This window comes from Notothenia rossii (assembly GCF_949606895.1).
Source record: "Notothenia rossii genome assembly, chromosome: 10".
Classification (NCBI taxonomy): domain Eukaryota; kingdom Metazoa; phylum Chordata; class Actinopteri; order Perciformes; family Nototheniidae; genus Notothenia; species Notothenia rossii.
In genome coordinates, this window is record NC_136908.1 from 58,374,427 (window position 1) to 58,392,150 (window position 17,724).

The 17,724-nt window shown below is 41.7% G+C and overlaps 2 protein-coding genes across 3 annotated transcripts; one reads left to right on the top strand and one right to left on the bottom strand.

Moving 5' to 3' along the window:
• Positions 1-1,511: 1,511 nt before the first annotated feature.
• avpr2l (arginine vasopressin receptor 2, like) lies at positions 1,512-2,672 on the bottom strand. Its single transcript, XM_079655292.1, has 2 exons — positions 1,756-2,672; positions 1,512-1,620 (listed from the first exon to the last, which is right to left on the bottom strand). The coding sequence occupies exons 1-2, from the start codon at positions 2,576-2,578 to the stop codon at positions 1,541-1,543; spliced, it is 903 nt and encodes a 300-aa protein (XP_079511418.1). The 5' UTR covers positions 2,579-2,672; the 3' UTR covers positions 1,512-1,540.
• A 2,263-nt stretch (positions 2,673-4,935) lies between these two features.
• Positions 4,936-16,848, top strand: pnpla8 (patatin-like phospholipase domain containing 8). 2 transcript variants are annotated; one of them, XM_079652922.1, is made up of 10 exons: positions 4,936-5,341; positions 7,171-8,259; positions 8,407-8,556; positions 8,651-8,802; positions 9,275-9,369; positions 9,469-9,640; positions 10,392-10,449; positions 11,090-11,284; positions 14,810-15,005; positions 15,584-16,848. In XM_079652922.1, exons 2-10 carry the CDS (start codon positions 7,342-7,344, stop codon positions 15,856-15,858), a joined length of 2,211 nt encoding a protein of 736 aa, XP_079509048.1. In that variant the 5' UTR covers positions 4,936-5,341; positions 7,171-7,341; the 3' UTR covers positions 15,859-16,848. The 2 variants fall into 2 exon arrangements, with proteins under 2 accessions (XP_079509048.1, XP_079509049.1); XM_079652923.1 differs by lacking the exon at positions 4,936-5,341 and adding an exon at positions 6,978-7,055.
• The last annotated feature ends 876 nt before the right edge of the window (positions 16,849-17,724 follow it).

A 17,724-nucleotide genomic window follows, 5' to 3' on the forward strand; every position in this document is an offset into this window, starting at 1 on the left:
CTGTTGAGTGGATAGTGACTATATTTGACCTGTGATGAAAATAGAAAACATGTCTGTGGTCGTGACAAAAGAAAGAAGGAAACACCTGTCGTGATTTTAATTGAACAAGCATATGTCACCGCTCTGCATGACCAATGATTTAGGCTTAAAAGGCTCTCATGGTGGAGGCATGGTGATGTTGGCAGGGCTTTATTCTAATACTTAATGTGATGGAGGCAGGTGGGAAGCTTAATTGGTTTGAAACGCCAATGCAAATACACAGGAGAAGGTTAGGAGTCGATGCATTCCCCCGGCAAACAGGGACCCAGGGCCCAGCAAGGATTCTGAATATGGATTCCCATTAATCTGTAATGAAATGAAATTGTTGTGATCGTATTACTCGGAATCCCGGCAGACAAACAACACTTCTTCTTCTTCAATCTTCTTCAATAGAGATAAGGGCAGGTCTTGATCTCAAGTATGGAAATGTAATTATTCATATCTTTTTTGTGGAAATGCACAACGTAAACAACTGCCAAACACAGCCAGGGAAATGACAAATATGATCATTGAAAAAGCACTAAGGAATGAAATGTTCTTATCATTACAATAGCAAACTGACTGGGCTTAAAAAAAAAAGACTAGAGCCAGCCCAGGTCTCATGATAAAAGTCCAGATTAACCCTTAAGAAATGTAAAGGAAAACAATTAAGTGAAGGAAGGGTGAGAGGCAAATAACAGTTTAATTACATTAAAACACATTTATAGAACATCAAAAGGTAGAATATTTCTGTCTAATATGTACAGCCGTTTTTCTGGAAAGTTTTTTTTACTTTTTATGCAGATTGTTTTTGAAAGTCTTGGCATTGTGGTCTGTTTAAAGTCATTGCTGCTATAAGCACCATGTGTTCCCTTGTTTCACAAAACATTCTACTAACATATAAAACATGTTATTTTTTCCAACAATGATACATTCATTGACAAAATGCTGTCAAATGCCAACAGATATACGAAACAGCTGAGATCTATAATGCATACACAGCAACTACACAGATTTAAACCAAGGTGACATATCCTTTGATACCATCCCAATATATTGTTTTCTGTTCTTCATAAGGACATTGACATTTATTTACGAGAGTCATTTAGAGGGATATTTTAAACCTTGATAAATTCACTTTTACATTTTTTTGCAGGTGACAGATGGACTTGCTTGTACTAAATGGTGTCCTATTTCCCATACTTCAGAAAACAAGCCGTAAAACAGGTTTAAAATGTGTTTAACATTTCTCTCCAATATTGATCAAAGGAGAAATAATTTTAAAAAACGAATAATTGTTTTTCTTACCAAATTCAATATTGTAATTGACTTATTGTGGAAGAGGGACTCGTCTTACAACATACAAAGAAACGTAAGTGATCATCTTTGTGATATTCGTCTTACATCCCAATTACTTTTTTTTTGTTTTAAACTTCATTGTTTAAACCTTTTTTCCCCCAGATCTCTTTTGGGGTATGAACCTCTGTTTCAGTGTGTGTCGTGCATTTCTTTATTTTCCATTTTAGCTGTAGTAGACGTATATCCAGGGGTTAGTGCAGCTGTTGAGGCTGGCCAGCAGCATGATGATGGCAAACACTGGACCTGTGAGAGGACAGTAAGATGTGTCAAACTGATCTGAGGTGCATTAACACTTAGCCTATGTATTGCCTTGTTTTTAAAATATAACATGTTGACGTATTACATATAAAGATACAGACTTAAATCTTGAAGACTCACCTTGAGTTGGCGCACTGCTGGGGATCCATGCAGACCATAACTGGACAAAAAAGAAAGGGCTCCAACACACTGTGTATGTCATTATAATAACAAAAGTCATCTTCACAGTCTTCAGCATGGCGTTGGACACCCCTCTCGTGCCCGCGCGCCCTGCCTGCAGAGCCTTTCTCTTCATGTTGAAGTAGATGGTGGTGCATATTCTTATTTGACAATAGAGCACAATGGCTGCAGGCATGGCGAACACTGCCCCAGTTATCCAGGTGATGTAGATCATGTTCCCCCACGGTTCTATAAATGTAGCCCAGCAGTCGAACTGGTTCTCCTCCACCTCCTGGAGAGAGAAAATGGAGATCTGAGGAGAGCTGAGGGCGAGAGAGATGAGCCACGCTGCGCCTATGGAGAGGTATCTCCTAAACGAGCTCTTAATGAAGGAAACCATGGGCTTACAGACCGCGTGGTACCGGTCTATAGTCATGGCCACTATCATGTACGAGGAGGCAAACATCCCGACTACCTGCAGGTATTTCACAGCCCGGCACAGGAAGTCCGTGCCTTGGAACCTGTGCGTAATTTCCATGAGAAACTGAGGTAGGACCTGGAAAAAAGCTACCACCAGATCCGCCAAGCACAGGTGTAAAAGGAACAGCTGGGTCCTTGTGTTTCTCTTCCGCTTCTTCCAAAGTGTGCTCAAGAAGAAAAGGTTTCCATAAGTTGCAATCACAAAAACCAAACCCAATACTCCGGCTCTGATGAGCGCAACACGCGTATACACCTCTCCGCCATCAGCGGGGGGCTTTTCTGAGCTGTTGCTGCCCAAACCCATTTAATTTACTGATTTCCTGATGTTTTCCAGTTGTTTGGAATATAGCGGAGGTGGCGCAGAGGCATCTCGACATGTGTCTTCCTTTGCGCGCGTATTGCAAGTGACAGCTGATTGAAGGACCAAGCCAAGGACTTGTAAGGAGTGGAGCGCAGTGGGGGGGGGGTCAGTGACGGCTGCTTGTAGACGTCAGGTTTATACTAATGCTGTCAAAATTATCACGTTAACGGCGGTAATTAATTTTTAGAATTAATTCCGTTAAAATGTTTAACGCATTTAACGCATGTGCAGAATGGCCCGCCCCATACATCCCACTAGTGGCAACGCTGGGGTAGGCTGCCATACCAAGAAATGGCTTAGCCCCACCTTAGCCCCACCATGAAAAATGATGTTAAAGTAAGCAAAATAAAGTCCGCCAACTGGCGCCGAGTAAATTGCACCGACAGCAGAACTAGTAAGATTGATTTCAGTAGTCACTTGTCTGGAAATACCGAAGACTAGAAACGGTTTTGAATTCTTTTGGCACGTAGTGATCGTCTTCTTAATAGAACATCTTTGATAATGTCTTCTGGCCAATCAGAATCACGATAACGGCGTGGTGTTGTTGCAGGAAGTCCTGACGGAGAATACTTTTGCTGTAGTACATCTCTATATACATCGATAAAACATTACTTGTTGATAGAAATCAACACGTAATGAAATAAGACCCCACGGTTTGATGATTGATAGGTGTGTGGGATGTCTTTCATTTTGAGACACAGAACAATGTTCTAATAAACATACATACATACTGTATGTTAAATGGATATATTCGCCTTCTATCATTTATCTTTCCATTCCCATAACAATATACATAAATAAATGGCATATTTTGGACATAGTTCGAATGGTGATTAATCATGATTAATTAATTTTTAAGCTGTGATTAATCTGATTAAAAATGTTAATCGTTTGACAGCCCTAGTTTATACACAAACGAACATATGTTGTAAATGTCATTTTTTGTTTTGATTTGTCTTACATGACTATGCACTGCAACATTTGTTTTGTTTTTGTAATTATTCATTTTACTTGTTCGAAATAAAATGTAGCCTATCAATCGATCAATCAACATATGAAATAAGACTAGAATGTACCAAATCAGAAACAGGATTAAATAGGATTACACATACGAGGAATTTCCCCTGGTGCAGTTTAAGAAGATTCAAAGTAAGAAACACAACCAAGTAAAACACAAACTATTATAAAAAGCTAAGTTTAAAAAAAAAACATAACAAATCCAACAGTTATTTGTGCTGTTTGTGTTGTGTCAGTTGAGCAGTTTATTTGTTTTTCTCCTTGGCTTTTGTTACACTGGAGAAAATATTAAACATAATAATAATAATAATACATTTGATTTCTACGCGCTTTTTCAGGTGCTCAAAGACATTTTACACTGGTGATAAAAAGGAAATAAAATCAAATATAAAAATTAACATCAATAAAATATGAAACTATAAAAACGGTATAGGAAAAAGGTTGTCCGTAAGTGGTTGGGAATCACTCCTCGAAAGCTCCACTACAAGGTTACAACAACCCCATGTTCATGGGCATGAATCAGAAAACAATTTTTGTATTTCAGTATCCATTATCTCCAGCCTCCATCATGCCCTTTATTTTCTGCTGCCTGTGGACCCCAGCTGTTTGTCCTTTACACGAGCTCTTAATGTACCTTGGGCTCTGTATGTGTGGTGTAAAAATGCTACTCAAGATGCTTTTGAAAAGGCATCTCCACATGATGCTTGTTAACCTTTACCATGACAGTCGTTTTTCTGCTTCCCGGTCAGATTGTAGATATATCATTATCATTATCAACAGGAACATCGGCTTGAGTCATAAAGCACTACTACATCAGCTTTTGAATTATTTTGACCTGTAGGCCATTATGAACAAAAGGAGTTGATTAATGTGCATACATGTTATTTGAGAAAGAGCCATTGGTTATTAATAAAACGTTGGATTTTTATAACTCAAATATAGGTCTTCAAGATGCATTTCGAACAAGAGATGTGATCAGAGAGAGCATCATTAGATACAGACTTAAAAGCGGATGAGGGTAATAGGAGGAAGATTAGGAACCCATAGAGAGCCTGTGTGGGAAAATAGTCATGGAACTCTCAACATCCCCTATTCTCTAAATACTAGGACTTCCATCAGTTCAAAGTTTGTGTGCCTGAGTGCATAATTAAACCGTGAAACTATCATTGGTTTCAGCCTCCGTTAAGCTGCTGAACCCAAAAGTTACATCTTAATGCAGTACAGCAAACATGAGCACTTTACTTCTAAGCTTCCTTCTTGTCCATGGCAAATGTATCTATGTTCCTCTTAGGTTTTTGGTGTGGGTTTTTTGTGATGTTTTCCTGCATAAAGAAACAAAACAACGGACAGTAGCACTTTGCCCAATACAAATGTCTCCTTGAGAACAATCAAGTTCACTCTGCAAGTACAACTCTGTCTTAATCTTTAAATTATAAACGTTGCTGTGGATTCTTTGTATCTTAAATTTGTATTTAAACCAGTCTATGATTAAAACTTGTGTTGCAGTGAAATCCTTTTTATTCCATGGAGGCTTTGTCGACACCTAGTGGCATATACAAGGCATTGCACTGAAAACGTCTAGGGAAGTGCGTCACTTCCTCTCTTCTTCCTGTTTATCTTTTCCATTTAACATAAACACAACTACATGTGTTATACCAGCATCTAACTTAACGGCATCTGTTTCTCATGGTAAGACAAACTCTGTTTAATTGTGTGCCTTATAATTATAATATTAAAAGGCTAACGTTAGGCTAACGGTTTCATGTGTGTGCTAGGCAAGCTAACACTAGCTTTGAAGTTTAAACATTACGTGTTTTTCCTTTGAAAATGTCGGGCTTGCTATCAAACACAAACCGTTTCGTTGTTTGCTTTAACGTTATCTAAAGCTAGTGTTATCTTAACGGTAGCTAACGTTACAGTCACAGTTGAAGTCCAACAAAACATGCACGTATGAGATAAATTAGAGGAAAAACGGGTAGGTAACTAGGCTAGTTAGCTAACAGTTGGTGTGTATTGTCTCTCCTTACTTTCATTCAGCTTTTAGATAAGAGGATTAGAAAGAGTATTGAAGTGTTTTCAATGAATTCACATACATTGTGTAATGTATACATATCTTTGTATAAGGTACATATTTAGAAGCATATAAGGTAAATACAGATGTAATAAACAGTAAATAAAGACATCGTAAATGATAATAATATCAAAGTGGGTTTATAACGTTTCTCATTTTGGGGGAATAAGAGTTCAAAGCAATATCTTGCAAGTTAAATGCTAGCAGTTAGCCCGTTGGATATACCGTTCGCTTTGGGAATGACCCACACATTGTCACTTTCTCGGCTGTTGGTTCAAAGGTTGACCACTTTTCGGAGCAGGGTCTTGCTATCAATGACTTCCACCAGCCACCCCTCTCTGAACCTGGTCCTCCCGGGGGTGTGCATCAGCCGGTTTGACTCCACCGCAAAGTGCACCTCCACGGGCAGAGTGTGGGGTCTAACTTTAGGGATGTACACCACGAAATACACGCTAGCTGTCCCCTGAATAGGCTTCTTCCAGGTCGTGGTACTGAAGCGGGCCCGGTAGTGGTAGAAGGTGTTATGTTCCTTCTCGGTGGAGCAGAGGAAGTCCAGGCTGTGGAGCCAGCAGGGCAGCAGCTCCCAGGTCTGAATGTACTCCTCAATCTGCCTTTTCCCCTCTTCCACTGTAAAGTCTCTGATAGCAACCCAGGTTATAGTCTTCATCTCACTGGGAGGAGAGTCAGGAGAGACTGGGTGGCGCTGTTTGTCCAGCAAAGTCTTCACAAGTTGAGCTGACTCTGTTGTTAAATTCATCTTTAGTGTTGGATGTTGTCCCTCTTCCATGTTCTCTTGCTGGGATCTAGAGGATTTGAGTTGTTAGTTTTTGCAAGCTGTTTACAGTATCTGTTTTGGTTGCTGTAACAACAGTTTCCTTGGTTACCAGGTTGGGTAGGGTGGCAAATGGGTTAGTGCTAGATCCTGGGTTGTAGGCACAAGTGACGTAGCCTGCCACCCAGGATAAGAGACGAACATGAATACATAATTTCCCCACAAAAATATCATAAATATAATATTTTGAGAATTCATAACTTTGGAAGACAGCAGGCTATTACCAATATTTAAAAAAAATTACATCTCGCAAGAAGAAAAGCACAGATGGAATTTCGGATTACAGTGACACACACAGTACGAGGTTTATTAAAAAAAAAAAAAAAAAAGAGGAGATTTTTTAGGAGTGTAATTCCTGCAGGGCTCCAGAGTCACGAAGAGCCCATGCAAAATGTAATTAAATGTGTCTACTTTTACTACCAGACATGCAGTCAGTTGCTGCAAAAGTGGCCGACTTCTCATCCACGATTACGTCACTTCCGCCGCCTAAAACCCAGGAGGTATACAATCTAGGCATGGCAAATGGAGCCCTCTGTTGGCCGACTTTCCAGTTGTCGTCTAGTTAAGTTTGCTCCTATAAAAACGTGTTTAAAATTATCCTTTTTTTTCCTCCAGGAGACGGAACAAGCTGTGAAATTACCTATTTCCCTCTACAATGGAATGTCTACTAGACCACTGTAGCTGATGGCAGGAAGTGTGCCAGAATGCAGCATCATTTTAAAACAGAATAATCCAGTTGCCTGATAAAGCGTTAGTTCTCCACTTCTGTTCCCAGTGAGCAAACGCATGTCGCGAATCAGGACCACATTGGACAGTGTCACCAAGGCAGTAGGCAGCACTGACCTCATCTCCAAGTTCTCCCGCTTCAAGCCTGGCAGTGCCTCAGTGGACAGCAGCACCCATGTGGAAAAAGTTCTGACCAAAGCCGAGGCCTCGTCCTCTAACAAAACAGCAGCACCACCTGAAACCACCATGAAAGAAGCAGCAGAAGGCGAGAGCAAAACAGCTGAGGAAGAGCCAGACACGCAGCAGCAGCAGCAAGATACAGAAAATCCTCTTGTTGCCACAAAGAAGTCCACGTCAGGATTAAGCTCTTCCTCTTCTGTGGCAACGCACACATCACAGCTGTTTCACCCTGCAGCTCTGTCTAGTAACATGGATGAGACGTACACAACTCTGGCTCTGCACATCAATAGTTACTTTGGCACCAGTGCGCCAGAGGAAGAAGTAGACAACAGGCCTCTGCAGCAGAGCAGAGAAGGGGGTGATCCTGTTTCAGAGCCCACTCTCAGCGCTCTTACAACTAAGGACCACATTCCTATTTTGTCTCCAGTGGCTAAAAGTATTGAAGCACCCACCACCTCTCCATCTCCCTCAGACATGCTCATTCCTCCAGCGGGGACGTCCTCCCCCGCCATCCCTGCGACTGAAAGTGAAGCTCAGTCCACCCCTGTGCCCGCTGCCTCCGCTAAAAAAGGCTTCACCCACTATCTCTCCTACCCTCGGCCCAGCGTTCAGGCGTTCGTCGGCAGCTACATCACCCCGCTGGTCCCAAAGTTCAGAGGTGATTCCAAAAGCATTGCAGCTCCAAAAGACAAGCCTTCAGCAGTCGCTGTTGTAGAGCCAACTGTGGACAAAGCAGCAAAGAAAGCAGACAGTGAAGAAGAGAAAGTTAAGCAACAGCGGTTAATTCAAAGAGAGAAGGTAAGGGGATACGTGCCACTAACGAGCGGTGAATTCTTAAGTCAATCTTAATTACTTCTATGGTTTTCATTGATGTGATATGAATCGCTAGGTTAAAAATGCACAATAAAAACAAGTAAGTAAGCATGGTGTGTATTTTTCTTGCAGATAATAGCCAGGGTGAGTGTAGACAACCAGACCCGGTCTCTGGTGAAAGGCCTGCAGAAAGTGAATGATGTCAAGCTCCTCACCAGTCGAGTGGAGGAGCTCAGCCTTCACATCCTGGAGTTCCCCGAGACAAGAGGTGTTGCCATCAAGGTGAGTGTGTATCACCGTCACAACCATGCAGCTCTGTTACATGTCTGATGTGTTTGCACAGTCATCAAGTGTTGAGAAATGTTGACCTTCTTAGGAGAGCGTGCTGCCTTGCCTGCTGAGACTGAGACAGGCTAGAGACCTCCCCCTTCAGGCTGCTGTGAGAGAAGCTCTGGCTCTGATTGGCTACGCCGAGCCAGTCAAAGGCAGAGGAATACGGGTCCTGACCATAGACGGAGGCGGAACAAGGTAGAGCCATTTAGGAATGAAGCACGTGTGGCATTAAAAAGCCTGACTACTGTGTTTTACTGAAGGGGTTTAGCTATGAAGTTTTTTATCGGCTAATATCGAAAATCCTATTGTGATATCAGTCGAAATAATTGAAATGAGTTTTTTTTTTTTTAACCATGCAGCCCTACAGAAAAGAACTATGGGCAATGTAAAGATATGGTGGATAGATATACATGTTATTCATCTCGGGTCAAAAGCATGTGTCTCTTGCTACTTTTTTAGATCATACTTGTGTAGTTTTAAATGCAGACAGAAGTCACAAGTCATGGGAACCAATGTAGCTTCTTTCCACTACAGAGAACTACAAAATGAGCTTTCACTGCATGCCAAGGGAACAAGACTACCTCCATATATTATTGTGTAGTAGATCAAATGTTAAAGCTGCATTTTTGTTACTCCAGGTGTGTCAACTGTGTGCCTATTCTTACAGGGGACTGCTGGCCCTGCAGACTCTCTATAAACTGCAGAACATGACCGGCAAGCGCATCCACCAGCTGTTCGACTACATCTGTGGAGTCAGCACCGGTACGCTGTCATGACTGTTTATCGTCTGTATTGTTTCCATATCACTAAATCTAAGTCCTTTGCTCACCGGCACATCACACTTGTCCCTCTCTACTCTAGGTGCTATTCTGGCTTTCATGCTGGGTATCTTTCAGATCCCGCTAGAGGAATGCGAGGAGATGTACAGGAAGCTGGGCTCGGACGTCTTCAAACAGAACGTCATCGTTGGAACCGTAAAGATGGGCTGGAGCCACGCTTTCTATGACAGTGAAATATGGGAAAACATCCTCAAGTCAGTCTGCAGGACTCTTTCGTCCCTCTTTTTTTCCGGTCTTTACATGATTTTAGTGCTCACTACCGTACTTGATTTCAAAGACACAGAGTTAGGCCCCGTCCACACGGAGACGACACGAAAACGAACCGAAGTCGATATAAAAAAAATCTCCCGTCCACATGGAAAACGCCTCAAGAAACGTGTCCGTCCACACGAGACCGCTCAACGCGCTGTAGACGCTGTAGTACATATGACGGGCCTGTAAGTGGCGCTGTACTTCCGCCACAAAATACACCAAAAGCAGCGAAGAAGACCAATGACGATTATTATTATTATTATTATATTATATTATTATTGTTGCTGATGGTTGTGGTAGAGGAGCTGTAAATGTTGCACTAAAATCTGTATCATGGTCAGTATCGTCTGGAGCACAAACGCAACCCTGAGATCCGCCATTGTTGTTGACGAAACGCATCAGCAATGATGCGGGAGAGGCGGGGCTATGGCGTCATCGTTTTCAGGGAATGATCATATATAGGGCGTACACACGGAGCCGCAAGCGTTTCGTCCTCAGACCTACCCACTTTGGGGGCCGTTATCAAAGGGACTCCGAATCCGTGTTTCCGTGTCGGCCTCGTGTGGACGAACCGTCTATACGATAGAGAACGTTAGCGGATTCAACTCATATTGTCTCCCTGTGGACGGGGCCTTAGTCTATATATAGTACATAGAGCTGTGTTTAATTTGAATCTGTTCGCATTTCCTCTAGGGAACGGATGGGTGAGGGGCGTATGATTGAGAGTGCCAGGGACCCTCACTGCCCTAAAGTAAGTCACATGTTTTTACAGCTCTTCACCATATGGACTCAATTTGTACTTTACTCAAGTACAATTTTGAAGTATTTGTGCTTTAACTAAGTGTTTTCAATTTATGCTACTTTATTGTTTTTACTCTACTCTATTTTGAAAGACAATATTGTACTTTTTGTTTGTTTTTGTATTTACTCGGCAGTTTAAGTTGAGTTACTTATCATATTTGGATAATTAGCTATTACAAAATATAACTTATTTATAAAATAAACATTGATATATTCTTATAGGTTACGATATCCAGCAGCAGTTAAAACATGTATGCAATATTATATTTAATATTGTCCTAATAATGGGCCATTATGCACAATAAGTACTTTTGGTACTTTAAGTATATTTTGATGCCAATACTTTTGTACAATCACTTAAGTAAGATACTGTTTGCACGACTTTTTACTTGTAACATATTCATTTTTAAATGTGATATTGCTATGTGAGTACTCAGATTTCAAAAAGGAAATAAAATAATTGTTTACCCAATTTTTTGTTTCAATTGTACAGCAAAGCACTTAGTGAAACACCAGCTCTTAAAGATGAAATCTAGTCATCCAGATTACTTGGTGTTCCCTTTCTCAATGTGCCCTTGTTTGTCCACCAGGTGTCAGCAGTGAGCACCATTGTGAACAGGGGTTTACCTCTGAAGGCCTTCACGTTCAGGAACTACAGACTCATGCCAGGAGTGAGATCCCACTACCTTGGAGACTGCAACCACAAAATGTGGCAGGCTATCAGGGCCTCGTCTGCCGCGCCGGGATACTTCCAGGAATTCGTCCTGGGAAAAGACCTCCATCAGGTATGACACCCAACAGAGAGATACTGTCGGTAACACAGGCTGCGGGATAGAAGAAAGGGTAGCACGAAAAAAAACACAGCATCACTAAGTCTCTGTCCTTGGAGAGATGAATACACATCTATAGTAGTCACATTTCTCTGAGAGCCCTAGTCCAGCGTGAGAGAGTAATTTCCTTGAAATGTTTCCAATCAATACACTTCCGTTAAGGTGCCAAGGACAAAAGCAATGAGCATTGCACTCTCTGTGAATGTACACATCAAGGGGTATGTGTAAATTAGTTTCACTCTTGATACCCATAACCTTGAGGGCAGTCATTTCCCTGCTTTTAAGAGTCTGAGAGGAAGTGGAGAGATGGAGATGGAGATTGAGGTAAAGAGATAGTCCTTGGACCCTGCATGTTCCCCCTAAACATCAAAGTCCTCGTCCTCTTAGCCTGCTTCTTCGCAGGGAAATGGAGAGCTCTGATTCCCCATGAAAGAAAGTAAATATCAGAGTTGCTGTCTGTCATTCCAACACAATGAAAAAGCGTGTGCATTAGGTGATGGATGCTAACTCTTGATCCTTTTTAAGGCTCAAGAGCGGTAGATTAGCTTTAAGTAGGAGGTAATTGAATATAAACCCAGCTGCTGATGCATCTGATAAATAACTTTTCTGCTACTGTGATCTTTTCTTGGGCCCATACCACAGAGCGCCTTTTATTTCATAACGTTTGATTATTAGGCCAGATATCTTTAGATGGTCTGCGTGGGCAGCAATTATGCTCAAGGCTTTAGCTTCATTTAACAACCTACTTAGGCAGATTTAGCCTTGTCCCGGCTCCAACAAGCACTTCTCTCCCCTGCCGTTTCCTAATGCCAGGGTCCTGGTAGACGGAGCTTTGCAATGTTTTAGTCAATAAGAGATCCTAATCTCTAACCCCACTCTGCATGTTTACAGACCCAAGCCTTGATAGTTCTAAGCATATAGAATTAAAACAAATGGCCTCCTAGTAATTGGCCCGAGCCCAGGCCTTTAACCTTGAAAACACATCTGATGTTTGCTAGTAATCCTACTAATGTATTACCGAGACAGAAATTAGATTATATTTGTTATTGGCATGCTATATAACCTGATCCTTTCTGAGATTGATCGATCTCTGGTCATTTTTATTATTTTTATTTTATTCTATAGGAGCAAGGAAACAGCATAAGATAGTTGCTAGTTTTAAAATGAGCTGTTAGCAAGAATTCTATGATATCTCTATTGTTTACATGATTATTTAGGTATAGATATGGTTTTGTTATGGCTTTTATTTTTTATGCAAATTCTGTTATATTCCCAGTTGCATTTATATATAATTCTGTTTTTTTGCATTTCTATTCACATTCACAAGTTGCTTTTAGCTGTTTCCCATGGCCTGGGATGTGTGTGTGTGTGTGTGTGTGTGTGTGTGTGTGTGTGTGTGTGTGTGTGTGTGTGTGTGTGTGTGTGTGTGTGTGTGTGTGTGTGTGTGTGTGTGTGTGTGTGTGTGTGTGTGTGTGTGTGTGTGTGTGTGTGTGTGTGTGTGTGTGTGTGTGTGTGTGTGTGTGTGTGTGTGTGTGTGTGTGTGTGTGTGTGTGTGTGTGTGTGTGTGTGTCCTCTTGGAGCTGCATAGTGTTTCGCCGACAGTTTGAGCTTCCGTTGCCACCCACCGGTCTCACTCCTACTCTAGTTTTCAGCACTAGCAGCGGTATTTCTCAGGAGACTTCAGCCAGTGCAGGCAGGGTATCAGAAATACATTTACACACACAAACACAGTGGGGAGAAGACACACTCAATGTAGAGGTCAAATATCCTTATATCTCCCTGAGCTGCAGTCCTTTATCGTAGCAAAAGAGTATCATTAGGCCAGTCATTTGGGATGCAGCGTTTAGTTTGCGTGTTGGTTGGATTTCATTCAGAGGTTGAGGGTCAGAGCTGAGGAGCAGCTGTGTAATTAACCACTTACACCTGAGGGTCCACAGCTGTATAATTAGTTCAATAATAACATGTTTCAGACAATAATACCAGGGCAGCACTGTGGACCAAAGACAGACATATGAATTTGAAATAAGTTTCCTGGAACTAATATTTAACCTTTTTTTATGTAATTGTTTTACTTTTCAGGGTGAATAAAAAAAGTTTAATTCACAGAAAAGTAATTATATAAATAACTTACTGGTGGAGTTCTCTTGTGGCTCTTCCGGTATTTACACACATATTTATTCGGTCCGTCTGTGTGTTTTTAGATTAGGTTGGATAAAATCGACTTTATTAATTGTTGTGTCCTTGGGCAAGACACTTCACCTGAATTGGCTCCTGTGGGTATTGTCCACAGTACATGACCGTTACATGTGTGTAATGTGTATTTGTAAAGCGCTTTGAGCATCTGGAAAAGCGCTATAATGAATGTAAGGAATTATTATTGTAGGCGTGTGGTGCAGTGGGTTGTGTGTCGGTGTTGGGATCAGGGGGTCACAGGTTCAAACCCCACTGCAGTCAGCATGTCGTTGTGTCCCTGGGCAAGACACTTCACCCCAAATCGAGTGCCTAAAGAAGACACAATATTAAATAAATTAGAACAGATACTACCAACGCCAGAGCAGTATTTGTGTTTTTTTACAGAAGAAGAATGGGATTCAAGCTTTTGGGATATTTCTCTATTGCCCTCCCCATGTAGAGGCGTTAAAGACCTTTACCCCCGCTCCACTGGGGAGGGTCTCAGCTCTTGTGCGCCACACTCTCCATCTCTATTAATCCGATCCAAAAGCCCTTCGGTGTCTGGATGTGTTCCAGAGCTGGACTCGGGGAAAGACTGAGAAAGAGTGTTTAGCACTAAATGGGTCCAGGCATCCATTTAGCTCCATTGTCCTCTTTCTGGCATTGTTGGCACCACTTAGCTCAGCTCCAACCCTGTTACATTATTTAGAGCGAATGGCAAGTCATTTGTGATTAGGTAAATGAAATCAGTCAGGATTAGAATACTCAAATGCAACATGCTGTATCAACAATTCAGAGTAATGCAGTAACTAGATCTTCTTATTCAATTTAGTTTTAGATCAAATTATTCAAAGAAAGGGTTTCTTTGAGCCTCGGAAATCTGCTCTAAAAGACAGACATTCCTATTTGTTTATTTGTGAATAAACAGGGCTGTTTGCACACACGGCACATCTCAGGCCAGGGAGCATTGTAGCTCTGGGACAGCGTGTCCACTTCACCTCATGTGTCCCCTGCAGGCTGTCACAACACATATATTAAAAACCTGAGGCTCCTTCTATGCATGCAAAGTGTCCTTTCGGTGTATTAACCTTGCCTAGTAAGCATATTTGACTGATGAAAAGCTGAAGGTGACTTTGCAGATTTTGAACACCCATCAACGACATTGGCTGTTGGTTCGAAAAGCAAATTGTCTACAGTGCAAATAAGACGTAAAACATTCCACAGTGATTGCTTTGGGGCCCTTCTTCTCCTTCATGGTGATTCTCCTTCCCCTTTTCATTCCCTTTCGTATCCTTCCTCTCCTTTTAGGATGGAGGCCTCCTCATCAACAACCCCACAGCGTTGGCCATCCATGAGTGCAAGTGTCTGTGGCCTAACACCCCGCTGCAGTGTGTGTTGTCTCTGGGCACGGGACGCTACGAGACGGTGGAAAAAAACAGCACGACCTACACCAGCCTGAAGACCAAGCTCTCACACGTCATCAGCAGTGCCACGGATACTGAGGGTAAGGCCAATGTTTGACGTGACACACATTTATTTATAAACCACAGCTCAGAGGCGCGCAGTCACAGGCGGGGTGACGACTTACGATTTTCCCCGCTCCAGTGCTTCTTGAAATATAAACCAACTTTAAATGTCGCCTATTATGCAAAATCCAATTTTTCATTTCCTCTCTGTGTAAAGACATTCAGAAAGTTTCAGGAAAAAAAGATTCTCTCACTTTTTGATCCATTGCTATAAAAACCTGTCTGAAAATGAGCTGATCAGATTTTGGCCACTTTATGATGTCATAACGATTTTTTGGCTTGTGTAACCATTAGCCAATCACCAACCAAGGTAACCCCCCCCTTATCACCTGAATCTCCTCCTAGAGCACCATTAACAGACAGAGAATCAGCACTTTTGAAACAGGGCTGGAACAGAGGGGGTTATGGGTAATGCTGCAATGATCTGTTTGGTGTTTGGAGCCAAGCACTTCAGAGACATGTTGTATATATCTGAGACCTGTAATATACAGTATTGATTAAAAACAGTATAATAGATGACCTTTTTAAAAGCAATACTCTCCTGTCCTTATTCCAGAGGTGCACACCATGCTGGACGCCCTCCTCCCCCCCGGCACTTACTTCCGCTTCAACCCCTACATGAGCGAGGACATCCCGCTGAACGAGAGCCGCCCCGAGAAGCTCAACTTCCTGAAGGGCGAGGCCGAGAGCTACCTGGAGCGCAACGAGGCCAAGCTGAAGAAGGCTGCCAGCGTGCTCTGCCAGGAGAAGAGCACCATCCAGAGGGTGGCCGAGTGGGCCAAGCTCAAGGCCGACATGTACGAGGGGCTGCCCTTCAGCTCCAAGCTCTAGTTATCTGCCCGGCAACTGTGTGGGTTTTTAAGGTAAGAAGAACTCCCAAGACCTGGTGGATACAGGCCAAACTGGACCTTTTATTTTTAAGCATCTTGGTTACCACATTTCTTTTTGACTTTTTTTCATTTATCATCATCTACACTGTATAAGGACTGTTTAGTTATGATGATTAATTCAAAAAGACAATACTATACTGTAAATAATAGTGTGAAATGACATATGTGGTGTGTTTTTAGATGGACGCAATGTGTCTTTGATGGAGACGGAGTATTAACTTTGATAAGAATCAAGCAGGTTTGGACGCTTAATGAAATCATTTACTTGAATAATTACAGAAAGGAATTGTTTCTGTACATACATGTATGCATTTGATCTGGCTTAAAGTGTTGGTGGACTAAACACACAAGGACGGTGATGTGGCCCAGACTCATGACCACAATATGAATGATAATAATGATCACTGTAGTTATTTAGAAATGATATGGACTGACTTGAATACATTAAGATGTAATGAACACATGGTTGCACAGTGAAACCATTAAAACGACTGCCTATGACTACAGGAGGAAGACCTCATGCACTTTGTAAAATAGAAATATTTACTAAGAAAATGTAAATAATATTTGAAGTCATTATGAAATACTTAAATGGGGTTGCTAGAATTTAGGAATACAGCAAAAAAAAAAATAGTGCTGATTTGAACTTTACTTGATTGACGCAGACACTGGAATCTGTTTCTGATACTAATGACAATATATCAGAATGCGATTTAATGTTTTCCTCATGGCATGTTCTCCTTTTGTGGCCCATTATTTAGTACCAAGCTTTTGCCTTTAACCTTCCTTTATTCCTCTTTGTCCCACATTTCAAGAAAGTGACACAATATTTGCATTTCTAATCCCTCCTCCCTAATTTATAGCTTGGTTGAATGCGATAAGAAATGTCATGAAAAAATAAAACTTGGGTTTTCAAAACATTGATATATGATCTTCTGACCTCTGTATGATTTGTTTTAATTGTACTTCTACATTAGTGGATTGGGAATATATGCCAGAGGAATGTTTGCCATCTTATTTTCAGGTGTCTATCAGTATTTAGTGTCTCTCCTGTGACATGTCTCCATGCTTTAATGTTCAAAAAGTTCTTTATTGTTCTCATACTGCCTGTGCTGCAGCACCTCTTTTCACCCTCTGTCTGAAACCAGAGCCCTGTCTGCTCTGATTGGTTAGCTGGTCGGCTCTGTTGTGATTGGTCAACAGATTAGATATGTCCCGCCCCTTAGCCTATCATGTACAATGTGTTGTAGCGCTAGCCAATAGAAGCGCAAGTGTTACATAGTGATATCACACAATCTATACAACACACTACAGCACAGGGGAAACCCCAAAAAGCACATTAGGCCCCTTTAAATGATTGATTTTCCTCACACTCGTAACACAAACACATCACCATAGAGTTGTCCCAAAGGAATGCTGAGTATCTTGCTATGATGAATTGCCTTTGTTTCCCAATCGCACACATTGATTTTCAGCTTTATTGTTTAGATCCCATTGAAGGATCCCCTGAAATTCCACAGCGTCATTCCTCCAGTCAAACCGTTGTTACCCCAATCAACGGGAACAATGCATCACAGAGAGGCAAACCTACACACCTCCACAACAAAGACACATGTCAGAAAGGTATAACATGATATGTCAAGCCTTTCACTTGACTGATGCATCAATCCCGGTTTAAAACCATCAAAGTTGTAGCTGTCTCTTGACTCATTGATTGATTGAGGGCCCTTTCTTCCAACGCCAGCTTGAGTTGCACCTAAACGTCAAGCTCTGATTTATGGCTGTGTCGCCTACACTTGGCCTGGCT